At 39.7% G+C, this 22,512-nt stretch overlaps 1 protein-coding gene across 1 annotated transcript in view; it reads right to left on the bottom strand.

Moving 5' to 3' along the window:
* Window positions 1-13,014: 13,014 nt before the first annotated feature.
* HAVCR1 (hepatitis A virus cellular receptor 1) overlaps window positions 13,015-22,512 on the bottom strand; it is a 54,192-nt gene continuing 44,694 nt past the window's right edge. Inside the window, exon 8 of the mRNA XM_055387212.2 lies at window positions 13,015-13,045. Coding sequence (XP_055243187.2) covers window positions 13,039-13,045 — 7 coding nt within the window. The 3' untranslated portion in view covers window positions 13,015-13,038. The remainder of the gene's footprint in view (window positions 13,046-22,512) is intronic.

A 22,512-nucleotide genomic window follows, 5' to 3' on the forward strand; every position in this document is an offset into this window, starting at 1 on the left:
AAAACCTAGGCAATACCATTCAGGACACAGGCATGGGCAAGGACTTCATGACAAAACACCAAAGGCAATGGCAACAAAAGCCAAAATTGACAAATAGGATCTAATTAAATTAAAGAGCTCCTGCACAGCAAAAGAAACTACCATCAGAGTGAACAGGCAACTGACAGAATGGGAGAAAATTTTTGCAATCTATCCATCTGACAAAGGGCTAATATCCAAAATCTATAAGGAACTTAAACAAATTTACAAGAAAAAAACAAACAACCCCCATCAAGAAGTGGGTGAAGGATATGAACAGACACTTCTCAAAAGAAGACATTTATGTGGCCAAAAAACATATGAAAAAAAGCTCATCATCATTGGTCATTAGAGAAATGCAAATCAAAACCATAATGAGATACCACCTCATGCCAGTTAGAATGGCTATCATTAAAAAGTTAGGAAACAATGGATGCTGGAGAGAATGTGGAGAAATAGGAAAGCTTTTACACTGTTGGTGGGAGTGTAAATTAGTTCAACCATTGTAGAAGACAGTGTGGCGATTCCTCAAGGATCTAGAACCTGAAATACCATTTGACATAGCAGTCCCATTACTGGGTATATACCCAAAGGATTATAAATCATTCTACTATAAAGACACATTCACACATATGGTTATTGCAGCACTATTCACAATAGCAAAGACTTGGAACCAACCCAAATGCCCATCAATGATAGACTGGATCAAGAAAATGTGGTACATATACACCACGGAATACTATGCAGTCATAAAAAATGATGAGTTCATGTCCTTTGCAGAACATGGATGAAGCTGGAAACCATCATTCTCAGCAAACTAACACAAGAACAGAAAACCAAACACTGCACGTTCTCACTCATAAGTGGGAGTTGAACAATGAGAACACATGGACACAGGGAGGGGAACATCACACATCGGGGCCTGTCAGAGTGTTGGGAAGTAGGGGAGGGATAACATTAGGAGAAATACCTAATGTAGATGATGGGTTGATGGGTGCAGTAAACCACCAAGGCATGTGTATACCTATGTAACAAACCTCCGCGTTCTGCACATGTCCCAGAACTTAAAGTATAATAAAAAAAAAAAGTACAGAGAAACAACCTTAGAATATATTCAGCTAATGATGATCTTCCTTTGATGAAAGGAGAAGTGGGTGTAAGCAAGGAGACAAAGAAATAATTGTTATCTGTTCCATTGATTTCTTTTACCTGTGTTAAATTTTATATAACAGTTCAGAGGGAAATATATATCCTCTAAGTTATTTTAATACTGTTCTCTGATAAATACTTAGAAAATAAAGGGAGAAAAAACTTCCTCATCTCCAGCACAAAACTCCGCCAATGGAAACCTTGCCAAAGAGCCATCAGGTGTTAAATATTTGAAAAATCTTCAAGTCCACATTTTCTGCCTCCAGTGACACTTTGTAAAAACTGAATCTAAGAGGATTTTTCTGTTTTTATTTTTATTTTTATTTTTTATTTTTAGAGAGAGGGTCTTGCTCTGTTGCCCAGGCTGGAATGTAGTGGTGTGATCATTGCTCACTGCAGCCTCGAACTCCTGGGCTTAAGTGATCCTCCCCTCAAGCCTCCTGAGTAGCTGGAACCACAGACATGCACCACCACTCCTGGCAATTTTTTTTGGTAGAGACAGGGGTATCTCATGATGTTGCCCACTCTGGTCTCTAATTCCTAGGCTTAAGCAATCTTCCTACCTTGGCCTCCAAAAGTGCTGGGATTACAGGTGTGAGCCACCACACCCGGCCTAAGGGTTGTTAAATACTTGCATGATAATGTATATTAATAAGTGGTAGTTACAGTTACAAGGCTGTTTGAAAAATAATAAGTGGTAGAGCCAGATTCTATAGTCTGATGGAGCCTGAATGCCTGGTCATCACCCTATACTGCCTCAAAGAGAAGTTCCCTGCAAACGAATAGACAGTAAGAGTCAGTGAGGGGATGGTAGCTATGGAGGAGGAGAAAGTCCTTTGGAAATAAGAAGTGGTAAAGGTGGTGGCCACACAGGGAGGAGGAACCTGACGGAGAAATGGCAAGGAGCTGAATCAGGTCCTCCTTTCATAGCGGTGGCCTGGCTGGCCTCTGGTGTCCCTTTACATGGACATGGGGGGAGGGGTGACCACATGACACAATTGGGACTGTGTTCAGGGTGACTGCTCAGTTTGTCTGAGTCACGCATCAGACATTTGTGTGCTAAGAACTCTGAATCTCTGGGCTGAAAGGAGTAGCTACAACCCTAATTGTTAAGCTACTCTATATTCAGCAGACCATTGACTAAAATGAAACACAAAAATAAAAAACAGGCCTGGCATGGTGGCTCACGCCTATAATCCCAGCACTTTGGGAGGCCAAGGTGGGTGGATCATCTGAGGTCAGGAGTTCGAGACCAGCCTGGCCAACATGGTGAAACCCCATCTCTACTAAAATACAAAATTATCCGGGCTTGGTGGTACACGCCTGTAATCCCAGCTACTTGGGAGGCCGAGACATGAGAACTGCTTGAACCCAAGAGGTGGAGGTTTTTAGTGAGCCAAGGTCATGCTACTGCCCTCCAGCCTGGGTGACAGAGTAAGACTCTGTCTCAAAAATAAAATAAAATAAAATAAAATAAAGTACAAATATAAAACAAAACTACTCTACATTTATATTTTGTTTCTAATGTGTCTTGTCTTCCCCCTTTCACAGGTTTCTGGGCTCCTAATATTGATAAGAGAGCCCTGAATCCATCATCTCTGCTTCGTCACAAATTCCTTTATTAAAGACGGTAGTCTGGAAGAGTTGAAAAACCTACAGACCACAAAGGTTTACGCTGCCTTTATACCATTTAATTTCTGGGGGATGTTTTTATAGATAAATTCCATTGGTTTTATATTAGTATTATTACAAAATAAAGCATGGTTATTATTCATCTGTTTATTTCCTACAAAGAAAAAAAAGGTCAATTGCATATGGTCCCACCACTAATCAATAGTTTGTGATGTAGATCCTGCCAGTCATAATCACAAATAGTATACATATGCTTTCTAATCAGCTTTTTTTTCAGGTACTGCACCTGAACATGTTTCAAATTCACCATATGAACATGTTTCATATTCTTACATTTTAATTTAAACTTTACTAAGTTTTTTTTTCTTTTAATTGAGACCAGAGTCTCGCTCTGTCACCCAGGCTGGAGTGCAGTGGCACAATCTCAGCTCACTGCAGCCTCAAACTCTCAGGCTTAAGTGATCCTCCCACCTCTGAACCTCCTAAGTAGCTGGGACTACAGGCACCCACCACCACACCCGGCTAACTTTTGTACTTTTTTGTAGAGACGGAGTCTCACTATATTGCCCAGGCTGGGTCTTGAACACCTAGGCTCAAGCGATCTGCCTGTCTCAGCCTCCCAAAGTGCTGGCTTACAGGCGTGGGCCACCACACCCAGCCTTATTAAGTATTTTTTCTTTCTTTTCTACAGATGGGGTCTCACCATGTTGACCAGGCTGGTCTGAAACTCCTGACCTCAAGCAATCCTCCCATCTCAGCCACCCAAAGTGCTAGGATTATGTGCATGAGTCACTGTGCCCAGCCTTTACTAAGTATTTTTAATATCATAATGATTGTTTGCATTCTGCATGGATATGTTATAATTGACTTTATATAAGTCCCCTTTATGGGATAGTTAGATTTTTCCCCTCCCCAAATTTTTACTATTAGAAACAATATTTAATAACACCACCTGAGGTAATTTTTTCAAAAATATTAAAACTTAATCTAATATTTCCTAGCAAGCAGAAAAAAAAACTATTTGAAGGAAATTAAAAATAATAATAATAAATAGAAAATTGCGAGTAAGGCTGAATCTAATAAACCATCTAGCTCCAACTTGAAGGTTATAGGAAATGAAACCATATGAAAAGTCCACGATGTGGGACATTTTATAGAAAAATTCATCTAGTATCTTCAACAAGTCAATGGCATGATAAAAAGGGGGAAGTCACTATTCTAGATAAATACTTAAATAATACACCATGTTGAGTGGTATCCTGGTCTCTAAAAATGTCTAGAATTTGTTTTATTTTTATTTTATTTATTTATTTTATTGTTATTATTATTTTGAGAGATAGAGTCTTGCTCTGTCGCCTAGGCTGGAGTACAGTGGCTCGATCCTGGCTCACTGCAACCTCCACCTCCTGGGTTCAAGTGATTCTCCTGCCTCAAGCTCCAAAGTAGCTAGGAGTACAGGCGCATGCCACCACGCCTGGCTAATTTTTATACGTTTAGCAGAGACAGGGTTTTGCCATTGTCGGCCGGGCTGGTCTCAAACTCCTGACCTCAAGTGATCCACCTGCCCTGGCCTCCCAAAGTGCTGGGATTACAGGTGTGAGCCACCACACCCAGCTGAATTTGTTTAAAATACTGCAGGAAAAAAAATAAGGGAATCAAATTTAATAACCATCACTAAGCCTAAATCAAGGTGATGAATAAATGCAGGCTTACTTCGGTGCTTTCCATTTTATCTGTGCTTGAAAGAAAAATATCTGAACTCTTTTATTTTAACAAATTCCAAACATGTAAAAGTAGAAACAATATTAAATGAGCTCCCTTTTATCCATTACCCAGGGTCAACAATCATTAGTTCACGGTCAATATTGCTTCCTCTATATCACCTCCCATTTCTCTATCCCAGATTGTATGAAACAAATCCTACATCTCATATCATGCCATCTGTAAGTATTTTAGAATGTATGTCCGTAGAACAAGAACTCTTTTTTTTTCCCTTCCATGATACAGCCCTCAGGAGGTCCTGAGAACGTGTGCCTGAGGACTCTTTTTTAACATAATCAAAATGCCATTATTATGCCTAAAATCATTCAATAATAATTTCTCAGTATCATCGAGTAAGCATAAGTGTTTAAATTTCCCTAATTGTCCTAAAATATTTTTGAGTTTTATGATTTGTCTGAATCAGAATCAAAGTAAAATTGATATACTACAATATGCTTTTTAAGGGTCTTTTAATCTACAGATGCTCTACCACCTCTTTTTCTTTTTTTTCTTTAAATTTTTGTTGAAAAAACAGGTTAGTTGTGCCCTAGTGGTTTCTAAAATCTAGATGTCGCTGATTCTGTTCTCACAGTGTTGTTTAACATGTTCATCTTTCCTTTGTATTTCCTATAAATTGATCATAATCTACGAACTTGATAAAATTTGATTTTTTTGGCAGAGTTGGGGATGTGACTTTCTGTCAGGAGGCATATTATGTCTGCTTGTTTCTCTTTTGTTATGTTAAGAACCATTGGTGATCATTGCTTAGCTCCATTAAAATGCCTGAAAATTTTTATTATATAAAATCAAAAAATAAATTTTAACACTTAATAGTAGAAAATGCAAATAGGAAAGAGGTATTCTTATATTTACTAACATGAAAATAACTGAGATATATTGGCACATAAAAAAAGTTGGGAAATACTATGCATAGAATAATCCCATATATTATTACAATTATGTGTATGTAAATATGTACATGGGAATATAAATGTACAGAAGAAAATCATTAGGCAGTGGGTGAGTGGGTGTATGAATAGTGAAAGGACATTTTTTTTTTTCTATTTTTTGAGACGGACTCTCACTCCACCACCCAGGCTGGAGTGCAGTGGTGTGACCTCGGCTCACTGCAACCTCTGCCTCCCAGGTTCAAGTGATTCTCCTGCCTCAGCCTCCAGAGTAGCTGGGATTACAGGCATGCACCACCACGCCTGGCTAAATTTTGTAGTTTTAGTAGAGATGGGGTTTCACCATGTTAGCCAGGCTGGTCTCGAACTCCTGACCGCATGTGATCTGCCCACCTTGGCTTCCAGGAGTTCAAGATCAGCCTGGGCAACATGGCAAAAGCCTGCCTCTACCAATAAATAAATAAATTAGCTGGGTGTGGTGGCATCAGCCTGTGCTCCCAGCTACTTGAGGCTGAGGTAGGAAGATTACTTGAGCCTGGGAGGTCAAGGCTACAGTAACCCATTATCTCCCACCACTGCACTCCAGTCTGGATAATAGGGAGAAATTTTGTCCCCCAAAAAAAAAAAAGAAGAAGAAGAAGAGGCCAGGCACAGTGGTTCATGCCTGTAATCCTAGCACTTTGAGAAGCCAAGGCAGATGAATCACTTGAGGCTGGGCATTCAAGGCCAGACTGGGCAACATTGCAAAACCCCATCTCTACAAAAAATTAGCTGGGCATGGTGGTGTGCACCAATAGTCCCAGGTACTCAGGAGGCTGAGGCAGAAGGATCATTTGAGTCCAGGTGGAGGCTACAGTGAGCCAAGATCACCACTACTGGGTGACAAAGTGAGACCCTGTCTCAAAAAAGACAAAGAAAAAGGGAATGCCATTAATTGTTATATGTTGATTTTGTATCCTACAACTTTACTGATTCGTTTATCAGTTCTAGGAGTTCCTTGGTTGAGGTTTTAGATTTCTCTCTATATAAGATCACATCATCTGCAAAAAAAAAAAAAAAATGACTTTTTCTTTTCTAATCTGGATGCCTTTTATTTCTTTCTCTTGCTTGATTGCTCTGGCTAGGACTTCTAGTACTGTGTTCAACAAGAGTGGTGAAAGTGGGCATCCTCACCAGGGCAACAGAGCAAGACTGTCTAAAAAAAAAAAAAGGCAGCCTTGTCTAATTCCAGTTTTTAGAGAAAGGGCTTTCAGCTTTTCCCCATTCAGTATGATGTTAGTTAGTATGATGGGTTTGCCTTATATGGCCTTTATTATATTGAGGAATGTTTCTTCTAAGTTCCTAGTTTGAGAGTTTTTATCATGTAAGGATTTGGATTTTATCAAATGTTTTTTCTTTGTATATTGAAATGATCATATGGTTTTTGTCCTTCATTCTGTTGATGTGATGTAGCACATTTATTCATTTGCATATGTTGAACCATCTTTACATCCCTGGGACAAATCTCAATTGATCATGGCATATTATCTATTTGATGTGTTGTTGGCTTCCATTTCCTAGTATTTTATCGAGGATTTTTGCATCTATGTTCATCAAAGATGTTGGCATGTAGGGTTTTTTTGTTGTCCTTGTCTGGTTTTGGTTTGAAGCTGGTATCACCTTAATACCAAAACCAAACAAAGACGGTATGGAAGAAAGTATCACCAATATCCCTCATGAATATAAATACTAAAATCCTTAACAAAATATTAGAACATAGAATTTGGCATTGTATAAAAGAAATTATACAACATGACCCAGTGCTGTTTATACCTGGCATGTAAATATGATTCAACATTCAAAAATCAGTCAGTGTAATCTACTATAATAACAGACTGAGGAAGAAAAATCATGGAATCATATCAATTAAGGCAGAAAATATTTGATAGTATTTAGAACTCTTTTATGAGTAAGATTCTCATAAACATAAAAATAGAGAACTTCCCCAAGAATATAAAGAGCATATACATGAGAACCTACAGCTAGCATCATATTAAAGGTGAAAACTGAGTATTTTCCCCTTAAAATTGGTAAGGAGACGAGGATGTCTTTCTCCTCTCACCATCCTTATTCATGAGGATGAGGGCTGCAAGTTCTATTCAGGTCAATAAGACAAGAAAAGGAAATGAAAGACATACAAATCAGAAAAGAAAAAATAAAACTGTTCCTGTTTCTATACAACGTGATTGTCTACATAAAAAACCTTAAGAAATCTTCACAAAAAAAAGACCCCTCCTAGAATTAGAGTTCAGTAAATATGGAAGATGTAAGACAAATACGCAAAAATTTATTGTATCTCTATATAAATGCAATGAATATATAGACACTGAAATTAAAAATACAATACCATTTTAAATTGTTCAAAAAGAAAAAAGAAATACTTAAGTGTAAGTCTAACAAAAATGTATGGGACTTGTATGCTGAAAACTACAAAATACTGAGGAAAGTAACTTTAAAGAAGATCTAGGCTGAGCGTGGTGGCTCACGCATGCAATCCCAGCACTTTGAGAGGCCAAAGTGGGAGAATTGCTTGAGGCCAGAAGTTCAGGACCAGCCTGGGCAACATAGCAGGACTCTGTTCCTAAAACAAGGAAGAATAATAATAAGAAGATCTAAATAAATTGAGACACACTGTGTTCATGGATTATAAGATTTAATATAGTAAATATATCAATTATCCACAAATTGATATATATGTTTAAAGCAATTCCTATCAAAATCTCAGCAAGATTTTAATAATATAGACAAAATTATTCTAAAATATGTATGAAAAAACAAAGGAACTAGAATAGCTGAAATAATCGTAAAAGTAAAAAAGCAGAACAATTTAGGAAGAATCATTCTACCCAATTTCAATATTTAGATAGCTATGGTCATCAAGACTGTGTAGTATTGGCTGAGTGATAGAGTCGTCAATCAATAGAACTGAAAAGAGAACCCAGAAATAGACCCACAAATGCCCCCAATAAATTGTATTTATTGATACTAAATATTTGTATGTATTTATGAGGGGCATGTGATATTTTGTTACATGCAGTGACCAAGTCAGAGTATTTGCTATAAATTTGTACAAAGTTGCAAGCATAATTCAGTGAAAATAGCCTTTTTAACCAATGATGATGGAGCAATTGAATATATATTCATAAGCAAAAAATAAACCTCAACCTAACCTCAGGCCTCATATAAAAATTAAACCTCAAATGTATCATGGACTTAAGTTTATATATAATATAAAACTATAAAACATTTAGGAAAAAACATACTAGAAAAATCTTCGGGTCTAGAGCTCAGCAAGGAGTGTTCAAACTAGACACCAAAAGCATGATCTGTAAAAGGAAAAATTGAGGTACATCAAAGTTAAAACTTTTTCTCTGCAAGAGACTCTGTTAAAAGGAAGAAAGGCTGGGTACGGCGGCTAATGCCTGTAATCCCAGTACTTTGGGAAGCCAAGGTGGGCAGATCACCTGAGGTCAGGAGTTCAAGGCCAGCCTGGCCAACATGGTGAAACCCTGTCTCTACTAAAAATATAAAAAATTAGCCAGATATGGTGGCGCATGCCTGTAATCCCAGCTACGCAGGAGGGAGGCATGAGAATCACTTGAACCCAGGAGGCGGAGGTTGCAGTGAGCTGAGATCCTGCCACTGCACTGCAGCCTGGGTGACATAGTGAGTCTCCAACTGGAAAAAAAAAAAAAAAAAAAAGGAAGAAAGATAAGCTACAGACTGGGAGAAAATATTTGCAAACCACATATCCAGCAAAGAACTGAATCTATAGAATACATAAAGAACACATATAGAATAAATAAAGAGCTCAAAACTCAGCAGTTAAAAAAAATCTAGTTAGAAAAGATATAAATGGAAATTTCACTGAAGAGGATGTACAGGTGGCAAATGAGAATGTGGAAAGATACTTACCATTGTTAGCCATTAGAAAAATGCAAGTTAAGGCTGGGAGCGGTGGCTCACACCTGTAACTCCAACACCTTGGGAGGCAGAGGTGGGCAGATTGCTTGAGCCCAGGAGTTCGAGACCAGCTGGGCAACGTGGCAAAACCCCATCTCTACAAAAAAATACAAAAAAATTAGCTGGGTGTGGTGACATGCTCCTATAGTCCCAGCTACTTGGGAAGGTGAGACAGGAGGATGGCTTGAGCCCTGGAGGTGGAGGTTGCAGTGAGGCGAGATTGCATCACTGTACTCCAGCCTGGACAACATAGTGAGAAACTGTATCTACAAAAATAAAATAGAATACAAAAAATTGCAAGTTAAAACTGCAATTAGGTAACATGACACATCCATCAGATTGGCTAAATTTAAAAACAGTAACAATATCAAATGCTGACAAGTGTCAAGAAACACCAAATCACCCATACTTGCTAATGGGAATATAAATGGTGCCACCATTCTGGAAAATTGTTTGGTAGTTTCTTAAAAACCTAATGCACAGGTGGATCCAAAATCAGTCGTTAAGTAACAAAACAAGTTACAGAACAATATGCATAATTTGGTCTTCTTTTAAAATTTTATTTCAGTCGTTTTGGGAGAACAGGCGGTGTTTGGTTACATGGAAAGGTTCTTTTGTGCTGATTCCTGAGATTTTGGTGCACTCATCACCTGAACAGTGTACACTGTACCCAATGTGTAGTCTTTTATTCCTCACCCTCCTCCCACTCCTCCCCCCAAGTCCCCAGAGTTCATTATATCATTCTTATGCCTTTGCATCTTCATAGCTTAGTTCCCACTTATAAGTGAGAACCCATGATGTTTGGTTTTCCATTCCTGAGTTACTTGACTTAGAATAATGGTTGCTGTGAATGCCATTATTTTGTTCCTTTTTATGGCTGAGTAGTATTCCATGGTATATATATAAAACACATTTTCTTTATCTAACTTGTTGGTTGATGAGCATTTAAGATTGGTTCCATATATTTGCAATTGTGAACAGTGTACTATAAACATGCTGTGCAAGTGTCTTTTTCATATAATGACTTATTTTCCTCGGGGTAGATACCCAGTGGTGGGGTTGTTGGATCAAATAGTAGTTCTACTTTTAGTTCTCTGTGGAATCTCCACACTGTTTTCCATAGTGGTTGTACTAGTTTACATTCCCACCAGCAGTGTAGAAGTGTTCTCTTTTCACCACCTCCAAGCCAACATCTGTTATTATTTATTTTTTAATTATGGCCATTTTTGCAGAAGTAAGGTTGATCTTATTTTTAAAAGCACAACACAAAACAAAATGTATATGGGTATTTATATTTGTATTTGCTTAGGAAAAATTGTGGAAGGGATACACAGGCAACCATGAATTGCAGTAATCACTTCACTATGGAATAAGAAATGAGATTGAAGAAAAAACATTTTCTAGATGTGATTAGAAGTAGTCTCTATAGCAGCACTATACAATAAAACATTTTGTGGTGCAGAATTAGAAAAAACTATCTTAAAATTCGTATGGAACCAGAAAGGAGTCTGTATAGCCAAGACAATCCCAACCAAAAAGAACAAAGCTGGAGTCATCACTCAGCTGAATTTCAAACTATACTGTAAAGCTACAATAACCAAAACTGCATGGTACTGGTACAGAAACAGACACATAGACCAATGGAACAGAATAGAGAACTCAGAAATAAGATCACACATCTACAACCATCAGATCTTTGACAAACCTGACAAAAACAAGCATTGGAGAAAGAACTCCCTATCTAATAAGTGGTGCTGGGACAACTGGCTATCCATTTGCAGAAAATTGAAACTGGACCCCTTCCTCACACCTTATACAAAAATTAACTCAAGATGGATTAAAGACTTAAATGTAAAACCCAAAACTATAAAGATCCTAGAAGAAAATCTAGGCAATACCATTCAGGACATAGGCATGGGCAAAGATTTCATGATAAAATTGCCAAAAGCAATTGCAACAAAAGCCAAAATTGATGAATGGGATCTAATTAAACTAAAGAGCTTCTGCACAGCTAAAGAAACTATCATCAAAGTGAACAGGCAACCTACAGAGTGGGAGAAAATCTTTGCCCTTTTTTTTTTTTTTTTTTTCTTTTGACAGTCTCACTCTGTCACCCAGGCTGGATAGCAATGGCACAATCTCAGCTCACTGCAACCTCTGCCTCTCAGGTTCAAGCGATTCTCCCACCTCAGCCTCCTGAGTAGCTGGGATTACAGGCATCTGCCATCATGCCCAGTATTTTTGTAGAGACAGGGTTTCACCATGTTGGCCAGGCTGGTCTCAAACTCCTGACCTCAGGTGATCTGCCCACCTCAGCCTCCCAAAGTGCTAGGATTACAGGCTTGAGCTACTGCACCTGTCCGAAAACCTTTGCAATTTATCCATCCGACAAAGGTCTAATATCCAGAATCTACAAGGAACTCAAACAAATTTACAAGAAAAAGACAAACAACCCCATTAAAAAGTGGGCAAAGGACATGAACAGACATCTCAAAAGAAGACATTCATGCAGGCAACAAACATATGAAAAGAAAGCTCAACATTACTGATCATTAGAGAAATGCAAATCAAAACCACAATGAGATACCATCTCATGCCAGTCAGAATGGCCATTATTAAAAAGTCAAAAAACAACAGATGCTGGTGAGGTTGTAGAGAAATAGGAATGCTCTTACACTGTTGGTGGGAATGTGAATTAGTTAAACCATTGTAGAAGATGGTGTGAAAGAATGATTAAGCAAAATAAAAATTAAGAATACTTGTTTACAAAAAAAAAAAAATGTGTGATGATGGAAAGGTTCAACACTATGCTGTTCAACAGGGTAGCTCCTAGCCATCTGTGATTATTGCACACTTTAAAAGTCGCTAATGCAACTGAGGACTGAATTTTTAATTTAATTCCATTTTAATTAATTTTAATTTTAAAATAGCCATATATGGCTACTGGCTGGCTTAGTGAACAGCACAGCTCTAGAATCAAAATGAATATATCCACAGCCTATTTCCACCACTTTCAAGTTATTTAAACACAAGTACATTTCTGAATGCCTTAATTTCTTCACCTATGGAATCTGGATGATAGGAATATTTTACTAGCAAAGTTGTTGTATAATCTCCTCAGAACTATACTTATATATTGATGTAATTATTTCACCTCTTATTTAATACTTTGTGTACTTTTTAAATTTTGTACAATAAACATGTATTTCCTTTGTAAGTTTTATAAAATATATTTTTGAAAGCTAAAACTTCTCTGGTTTTGTACAGTCTTTCTTCCATGAATAGAAAAAAATTCACTTTAAGTTCCACTTTTCCCTCTACCCAGTTACAAGTTAAGGCTGACATTATTAAATGGGCAATGGTGTAAAGTCAGAAATGGCTGACCTGTGGGTTCCTAAGAAGCCTGAGACTTCTCTGGCTTAAGCTCACATTTTTGCAGTGAGGCACTACTGGATACCTTCCTGGGCCTCTAAGGCTACTTATTTCCTTGAGCTATTTTCCTTCCCCTCTCACATACCTGAGATATTCCACCGTTTAGAACTATCATGACCTGCTGTCTTCATGGAGCTTAGCATCTAGAGGTGGAGAAAGAGAAAACAAGTAATCAACTAATGTTGTAACAGATGCTATGAATAAAAGAAACAAAGCTGCAGATTAAAAAAAAAAAAGGTTGGCAGAAATATTGATCAGAAACAGTCTTTCTGAGAAAATGACTATGACGGCTAATTTTATGTATCAACTTGACTTGGTCACAGGATGCCTACATAGCTAAACATTATTTCTAGGTCTATCTGTGAGAATATTTCCGGACAAGATTAGCATTTGAATTGGTGGACTGAGTAAAGCAGCTGGCCCTCCCCAATATGAGTGGACACCCTCCAGTCTGTGAGGACCTGAGTAGAACAAAAAGATGGAGGAAATTAACTCTGCCTGACCACTTGAACTGGAATATCAATCTTCTCTGTTCTCAGTGAATCTGGTTTGCAGGCCTTTAGACCCAGACTGTCATCTACACCATCAGCCCTCTGTCTTTCAGGCCTTTGAACTACCCTACCGGTTTTTCTATGTCTTCAGCTTGTAGAACAGCAAACCAAGGGACTTCTCAGCCTCCGTAATTGCATAAGCCAATACTGTATAATAAGTCTCTTCCTTTATAGGTAGAGAGAGAGAGATGGCATGAAATGAGCCAAAGGCATAGCCTTGCAGATAGAGGAAACAGAATGTGCAAAGACACTAAGTTGAGGAATAACTTGGAATTTCCTAGACATATAAAGAAAGCCAGTATGACCAGAATGCAGTGAGTGACAGAAAGATGGTGTGGACCATATTTGAATAACTACCAGAAAAAAGCCATATGACACAGGCCAAAGGAAGAACTGGGGGTTCATTCTAAGGACTATGTATAGATGGATTGTGTAAAATAATTCACATTTTAAGGATATTGCTTTATCAGAAATGGAAGAATAATGGCCCTATAGTGCATCAAGCCCTCCTCTTGTTGGCTATTATTAAAAATGGCATCAGTGAGGCTGGGCATGGTAGCTCACATCTGTAATCCCAACACTTTGGGAGGAGTTGGAGACAAGCCTAGGCAACATGTAAGATCCTGTCTCCACAAAAAATTTTTATAAAATGAATTTTTTAAATGGCATAAGGGCTCTTTTCACTCAAAGGGGTCATTTCAGTTACCTATTGCTACATGCAAAACACATTAAAACTTAGTGGCTTAAAACCACATTATATTATTATCTCTCATGTTTCTGGAGCATTCTCATTTGGGGTCACTTATGCAGTTGCTATCAGATGATGGCTGGGACTGTAATCATCTGAAGGCTTGACTGGGCTAGACATCCAAGATGACTCCCTCCCATGGCTTGCAGTTGATGCTGGCTTTTGGTAGAAAACTCAGCTGGGCTGTCAACTACAGTATCTACCCAGCCTCTTCATCTGGCTTGGGCTGCTTTCATTATGACAGTTGGGTTCTGAATAAGAGCATCAAACAGAGAGCATCTTAAGAACAAGTGTTCCAAGAGGTCCAAGTGAAAGCTGCAAGCCTTCTTTTTTTTTTAGACAGAGTTTCAGTCTTGTTGCCCAGGCTGGAGTGCAGTGGTGCAATCTTGGCTCACTGTAACCTCCACCTCCCAGGTTCAAGCAATTCTCCTGCCTTAGCCTCCCAAGTAGCTGGGATTACAGGTGTGTGCCACCACACCTGGCTAATTTTTGTATTTTTAGCAGAGACAGGGTTTCACCATATTGGCCAAGCTGGTCTTGAACTCCTGACCTCAGGTGATCTGCCCACCTCAGCCTCCCAAAGTGCTGGGATTACAGGCATGAGCCACTGCACCTGGCCTGAAAGTTGCAAGGCTTCTTATGATCTAACTTCAAAAGTTCCCGTAACATCACCTCTGCCACATTCTATAGGTCAAAGATCACTGAGGCTAACCCAGATTCAAGGTGAGAGGAATTAGAGTTCACCTGTCAATGACTGGACACTGTATTAGTTATCTACCACTGGTAAAAACAAACAAACAAAAAAACCCCACACAACTATACTGACTTTAAATCACATATATTTGTTAACTCATAGTTTCCAGGGGTCGAGAATCTGGGCAGGGCTTGATTGGGTCCTCTGCTTTAGGGTCTCTTACAAGGAAGCAACCAAGGTATCTGCCAGGGCTGGGTCTTATCTGGAGGCTCAACTGGGAAAGGATACACTGCTCATTTGCATGGCTGTTGGCAGATTTTAGTTCCTAGTGAGCTATTGGACTGAGGGCCTCATCTTCTGGCTAGCTGTCACACAAAAGCTTCCCTGAGTTCCTTGCCATGGGGGTCTCTCCATATGATGATACCTTACTTCATTAAAGCCAGAAAGGAAGAGAGCCATTAGAGAAACTGGTAGCAAAACAAAAGCTGCAATCTCATTTGCTTCATTCTGTTGGTTAGATGCAATCCACTAGGCTGGTCCACACTCATGAGTAGGGGGTTTCACAAGGATGTGAATATCAGGAGTGTGAATCATTAAGGACTCTCTGAAAGTCTGCCCACCACAAGTACAAAAGAATGCAGGGCTGTCTTTAATCTACCACAGGAGCTTGCTGCTAAAGACTAAAAGGAGACTGACAAATATTAATATATTCAACAGTATTTACTGAGTGCCAGCTATGTGCCATCCAGGCATCAGAGCAGGCCCAAGAAATACAGGGATGAATAAGACATCACAACTGCCCCCAAGGAGGTCATAGGCCAAAAGAAGAGAAAGACCTTTAAGGAAATTGCAGTGTAATAAATGCAAGAATAAAAACACATGCAATGCGGCTGGGCACGGTGGCTCACACCTGTAATCCCAGCACTGTGGGAGGCCAAGGCAGGAGGATCACCTGAGCCTGGAAGTTCAAGACCAGCCTGGGCAACATGGCAAGACCCAGTTTCTATAAAAATAAAAATAAAAAACAAATGCAATGTATAGAATGGCAAAGAGGATGATATAGAGAGGTCTATCAGGAAAAGATGAAGCCTGACCAGGGTGCTGAGAGGTGAATGGGAGTTTATGAGATAAACGAAGTTATGCTAAGCCATGGAACTGGCATTGCAATAGAGCAAAATGAGAAACAGCATGGTGTATGTATAGGATAATGAACCTTTTGGCTTGTCTGGAGGATAAAGTGAAAGAAACAGGAAGAACCAAGAGTGGACAGTGACCCAAGAAAAGGTGTAGTCCTAGGGGCCACATTAAGATGCATCAATTCTCTAGGTCATGAGGTAAAAGACAGAATCCTCAGCAGGAGAGAAATATGACACATACGTACTTTAAGGTCATCTCTGCAGGAGTTGCATGGAGAATTAGCTGAAGGGAAGTGAAGGGAGCGAGAGAGTAGACAGGTGAGGCTAATGCAGTAATCTAGTCCAAGTTAACCAAATTAGAACTGAAAGTGCAGCTGTGGGGAATGGAAGGGTAGTTATGCATTAAAGGCAGTCATGGGATATAATCAATAGGCTGTACTTATTGCTTGTAGTGGATGGAAGAAGAGCTTTGGGAAAGAATGAAGCAAGATGGAAAAATCCAGGCTACATCTGGTTTTTGGACTCAAAGCTGTTTGTGGAAGAAGGAGGGGCTTTAAAAGGCTAAGTTCATGTCTGGACACAGAAGGTTGCAGCTGACTGTGAAATACCCAGGTGGAAATGTGAAGCTAGCAGTCAACAAATGGTTCTGAAGCTCAGGAGAGACATCTGACTGCAATAGAGATTTAGGAATCTCCAGTGAGTAGGGAAAAGATGCCTAGAAAGAAGTATGCAGTAGGTTGAGTCCTGAGGGACATAAACACGAAAGGATAGAAAAAGAGGAGCCAGCCACCGCTGCTAAGAACAAAAGTAGAGGATGCGTTAGTTTGTTTTACGTTGCTATAAAGGCATACTTGAGACTGGGTAATTTATGAAGAAAAATGTTTATTTTGGTTCACCATTCTGCAGGCTGTACAAACATAGCACCAGCATCTGTTTAGCTTTTGGTGAGGCCTGAGGAAGCTTTTACTCATGGCAAAAGGCACAAGGAGAGTAGGCATGTCACATGGAGACAGAAGGAGCAAAAGAGCTGCCAGGCTCTTTTAAATAACCAGCTCTTGCATTTACTATTAGAGCAAGAATTTCCTCATTACCACAGGGAGGGCACTAAGCCATTCGTGAGTGGTCTGCCCCCATGATCCAAATACCTCCCACAAGGACCCACTTCCAACATGGGGATCACATTTCAACATGAGATTTGGAAGGGACAAAAATCAAAATGATATCATTCTGCCCTGGCCCCCCAAATGTCATGTCCTTCTCACATTGCAAAATGTAATAATGCCTTCCCAATAGTCCCCCAAACTCTTAACTCAATGCAGCATTAACTCAAAAGCCCCAAGACCAAAGTCCAAAGCCTCATCTAAGACTCAAGGCAAGTTCCTTCCACCTATAAGCCTGTAAATCAAAAACAAGTTATTTACTTCCAAGGTACAATGGTAGAACACACATTGGGTAAATATTCCCATTCCAAAAGAGAGAAATTGGCCAAAAGAAAGGGGCAGCAGGCCCCATGCAAGTCTAAAACCCAGCAGGACAGATATTAAACCTTAAATATCCAAAGTAATCTCCCTTGGATCCATGTTTCACATCCTGGGCACACTGGTGGCAGAGGTAGGCTTCCAAGTTTTGGGCAGCTTCACCCCTATGGCTTTGCTAGGTATAGCTCAAGTGGCTGCTCTCATGAATTGGAGTCTGATGTCTGTGGCTTTTCCACACTAGGGTTGCCAGCTGTTGGTGGTGCCACCATGCTGGAATCTGGACAGTGGCAGTCTTATTCCAACAACTGAACTAGGCAGTGCCCAACTGGGGACTCTGTATGAGGGCTCCAACCCCACATTTCCCCTTGGTATTGTGATAGTAGAGGCTCTTGCAGGGAAGGGCTCCACCCTTGCAGCAGGCTTCTGCCTGGGCACCCAGGCTTTCCCATTCATCCTCTGAAACCCAGGTAGAAGCTGCCATGCCTTCTTCACTCTTGCATTCTGTACACCTACAGGCTTAACACCACATGGGAGCTGTCAAAGCTTATGGCTTGTGGCTTCCAGGCTGCATGCTCTGAAGTGGCAGCCAGAGCTGAACTTGCAGCCCTTTGAACTCTCTTTTAGTCATTCTAGTCTCTCTAGCAAGCAATCACTTTGTAGCCTGTTTGAATTCCTCCCCTAAAAAAGCTCTTTCCAGGGCCAGGCATGGTGGCTCACACCTGTAATCCCAGCACTTTGGGAGGCCAAGGTGGGTGGATCACGAGGTCAGCAGTTTGAGACCAGCCTGACCAACATGGTGAAACCCCGTCTCTACTAAAAATATTAAAAAAAATAGCTGGGTGTGGTGGCAGGCACCTGTAATCCCAGCTACTTGGGAGGCTGAGGCAGGAGAATCGCTTGAAGGCAGAGGTTGCAGTGAGCCAAAATTGTGCCACTGTACTCTAGCCTGGGCAATGAGAGCAAAACTCCATTCTCAAAAAAAAAAAAAAAAAAAAGCTCTTTCCTTCTATACCACATAGCCAAGCTATACATTTTCCAAACTCTTACACTCTGCTTTCAACTATAAATTCCCACTTTAAGTAATTCGTTTGCTCCCACATCTGATCATAGGCTGTTAGGAGCAGCCATACCACCTCTTGAATACTTTGATGCTAAGAAATTTCTTCCACCAGATGCCCTGTCATCACTCATCATTTTAACCTTCCACTAATCCCTAGGGCACAGACACAATGCAGCCAAACTCTTTGCTAAGGTGTAACAAGGGTGACCCTTGCCCAGTTTCTCATAAGTTCCTCATTTCCATTTAAGACTACATCAGCATGGCCTTCACTGTCCATAATTCTATGAGCATTTTGGTCACAACCACTTAACAAGTATCTAAGAAGTTCCAAACATTCCCTGGTCTGCCTGTCTTCTTATGAACCCTCCAAATTCTTCCAATCTCAGCCCAGTACCCAGTTTCAAAGCTGCTTCTACATTTTCAAGTGTCTTTATAGCAACACCCCACTCCTTGGTACCAATTTTCTGTGTTAGTCTATTTTGTATCATTATAAAAGAATACCTGAGACTGGATAGTTTATAAAGAAAATGGTTTATTTTGGCTCATGGTTCTGCAGGCTGTATGAGCATAGCACGAGCATCTGCTTGTCTTCTGATGAGGCTGCAGGAAGCTTTTATTCATGGCAGAAGGCACAGAGAAACAGGCATGTCACATGACAAAAAAAGGAAAAAGGATTAAGAGAGATGCCAGCCTCTTTTTAAAAACCTGCTCTGACATGAACTAAGAGTGAGAACACACTCATTACTGTCGGGAGGGCACCAAAGTCATTCATGAGGGATCTGCCCCATGACCCAAATATTTCCTACCAGGCCCCACCTCCAACATTAGGGATCACATTTTAACATGAGATTTGGAGGGGACAAAAATCCAAACAAAGGCCAGGCATGGTGGCTCAAGCCTGTAATCCCAGCACTTTGGGAGGCCAAGGCAGGATTGCTTGAGCCCAGGAGTTTGAGACCAGCCTGGGCAAAATAGGAAGACCCTGTCTCTACAAGAAAATTTAAATAAAAATTTTTAAAAATCCAAACTATATTAGAGGGGTAGAAAGAAAACCAGGATAAGTGGTGTCACTTCATGAGAGCAAAAGGGAAGACAGAGTTGAAAGAAAGATGGTTTGGTCACTGGGTCAAATGTTACTACAAGATCAAATATAACAAAGAATGACAAATAGCCACTGCACTTATACTGAACTTTTATTGGAGGGCTTCATTGGAAGGGGAGGAAAATTTTTAAAATCCTTTCTCTTATAGTGCCTAAATCACACATATCCATCTATCAATCAATGCAAGTTCTTTTCCTACTCTTAATTTTGTTGAAATGCAAAAACCATAAAATGCACCAATTTACACTAGTTCTTATATATCCATGAAGTTGTACAATCATCACCACTAATATAAGAACGATTTTATCATCCCAAAATGAAACCGCATATCCCTCCATATTTCATTAACAGTCACTCTCTATTCTTTCCTCTTTTCAGCCCCTACAAGCCAGTAATCTTCATTCTGTTTCTGTATTTTCCTATTCTGGATATTTTATAGAACATAACATATACTACATTGTCTTCTGTGTCTGGCTTTGTTCACTTAGCACAATGTTTTTGAGGTTAACCTATGTTGTGGCATAAATCAGTATTTCATTTCATTTTATGGCTGAGTAATATTCATTAGATGGATATGCCAAGTTTTATTTATCCATTTATCAGTTTTGGACATTTATTTCTGTTTCTTTCCTCCTATAAGTAATGCTGCTATAAACATTTATGTTCAAATTTTTGTGTGAACAGATGTTTTTAATCCTCTTTGGTATATACCTAAAAGTGGAAGTTCTGTATCACATGGTGACTCTACATTGAACTTTTTGAGGAATGACCAGACTAGACTGCTTCCCAAAGTAGCTGCATCATTGTACATTCACACAAGAATGTTATCTTCTGGTTTTTGTTTGGTTGGTTTTGATTTTCCTTAATTACAGCTACCTTAGCAAGTGTAAAGTAATATCTCATTGTGGCTTTAGTTTCTAGTTACCTAATAACTAATAATGTTAAGGAGTTTTTCATGTAATTATTGGTCATTAGTTTTTTGGTTCGGTTTTGTTTTGGTTTTGAGGCAGAGTCTCACTCTATCACCCAGGCTGGAGAGCAGTGGCAAGAGCTTGGCTCACTATAACCTCTGCCTCCCAGGTTCAAACGATTCTCCTGCCTCAGCCTCCCGAGTAGCTGGGATTACAGGCACCCACCACCACATCTGGCTAATTTTTATATTTTTAGTAGAGACGAGGTTTCACCATGTTGCCCAGGCTGATCTCAAACTCCTGGCCTCAAGTGATCCGCTCGCCTCAGCATCCTGGAGTGCTGGGATTACAGGCGTGAGCCACCATGGCTGGCCTGGTCATTTGTTTATCTTTTTGGAGATATGCCTTTTCAAGTTTTTGTCCATTTTTAAATTAATTATTTATCTTTTGTTGTTGAGTTATAAGAGTTATTTATATTATTAATTAATTAATTAATTTTAAAAATTGTTTTCTTGTGGATACAAGATCTCCCTATGTTGCCCAGGCTGGCCTCAAACCCCTGGGCTCAAGTAATCCTCCCACCTCAGCTTCCCAAAGTGCTAGGACTACAAGCACAAGCCACTCTGCCTGGCAAGAGTTCTTTATATATTTGGGATAATAAACTCCTATCAGATGCCCTCTCTCACCACTCCTATTCAACATAGTGTTGGAAGTTCTGGCCAGGGCAATCAGGCAGGAGAAAGAAATAAAGCATATTCAATTAGGAAAAGAGGAAGTCAAATTGTCTCTGTTTGCAGATGACATGATTGTATATTTAGAAAACCCCATCATCTCAGCCCAAAATCTCCGTAAGTTGATAAGCAACTTCAGCAAAGTCTCAAGATACAAAATCAATGTGCAAAAATCACAAACATTCCTATACACCAATAATAGACAAACAGAGAGCCAAATCATGAGTGAACTCCCATTCACAATTGCTACAAAGGGAATAAAATACCTAGGAATCCAACTTTCAAGAGATATGAAGGACCTCTTCAAGGAGAACTACAAACCACTGCTAAACGAAATAAAAGAGGACACAAACAAATGGAAGAATATTCCATGCTCATGGATAGGAAGAATCAATATCATGAAAATGGCCATACTGCCCAAGGTAATTTATAGATTCGATGCTATAACCATCAAGCTACCACTGACTTTCTTCACAGAATTGGAAAAAACTACTCTAAAGTTCCTATGGAACCAAAAAAGTGCCTGCATAGCCAAGACAATACTAAGCAAAAAGAACAAAGCTGGAGGCATCATGCTACCTGACTTCAAACTATACTACAAGGCTATAGTAACAAAAACAGCATGGTACTGGTACCAAAACAGACATATAGATCAATGGAACAGAATAGAAATCTCAGAAATACCACTACACATCTACAACCATCTGATCTTTGACAAACCCGACAAAAACAAGCAATGGGGAAAGGATTTCCTATTTAAAAAATGGTGCTGGGAAAACTGGCTAGCCATATGTAGAAAGCTGAAACTGGATCTCTTCCTCACATCATACAAAAAAAATTAATTCAAGATGGATTACAGACTTAAATGGGCTGGGTGCGGTGGCTCACACCTGTAAACCCAGCACTTGGGGAGGCCGAGGCAGGTGGATCACGAGGTCAGGAGATTGAGACCATCCTGGCCAACATGGTGAAACCCCATCTCTACTAAAAATACAAAAAATTACCCAGGCATGGTGGCAGGCACCTGTAGTCCCAGCTACTCGGGAGGCTGAGGCGGGAGAATGGGTGAACCCGGGAGGCAGAGCTTGCAGTGAGCTGAGATTGCACCACTGCACTCCAGCCTGGGTGACAGAGCGAAACTCTGTCTCAAAAAAAAAAAAAAAAAAAGACTTAAATGGGCCCAGGTGTGGTGGATCATG

This window comes from Gorilla gorilla, chromosome 4 (assembly GCF_029281585.2).
Source record: "Gorilla gorilla gorilla isolate KB3781 chromosome 4, NHGRI_mGorGor1-v2.1_pri, whole genome shotgun sequence".
Taxonomy (NCBI): domain Eukaryota; kingdom Metazoa; phylum Chordata; class Mammalia; order Primates; family Hominidae; genus Gorilla; species Gorilla gorilla.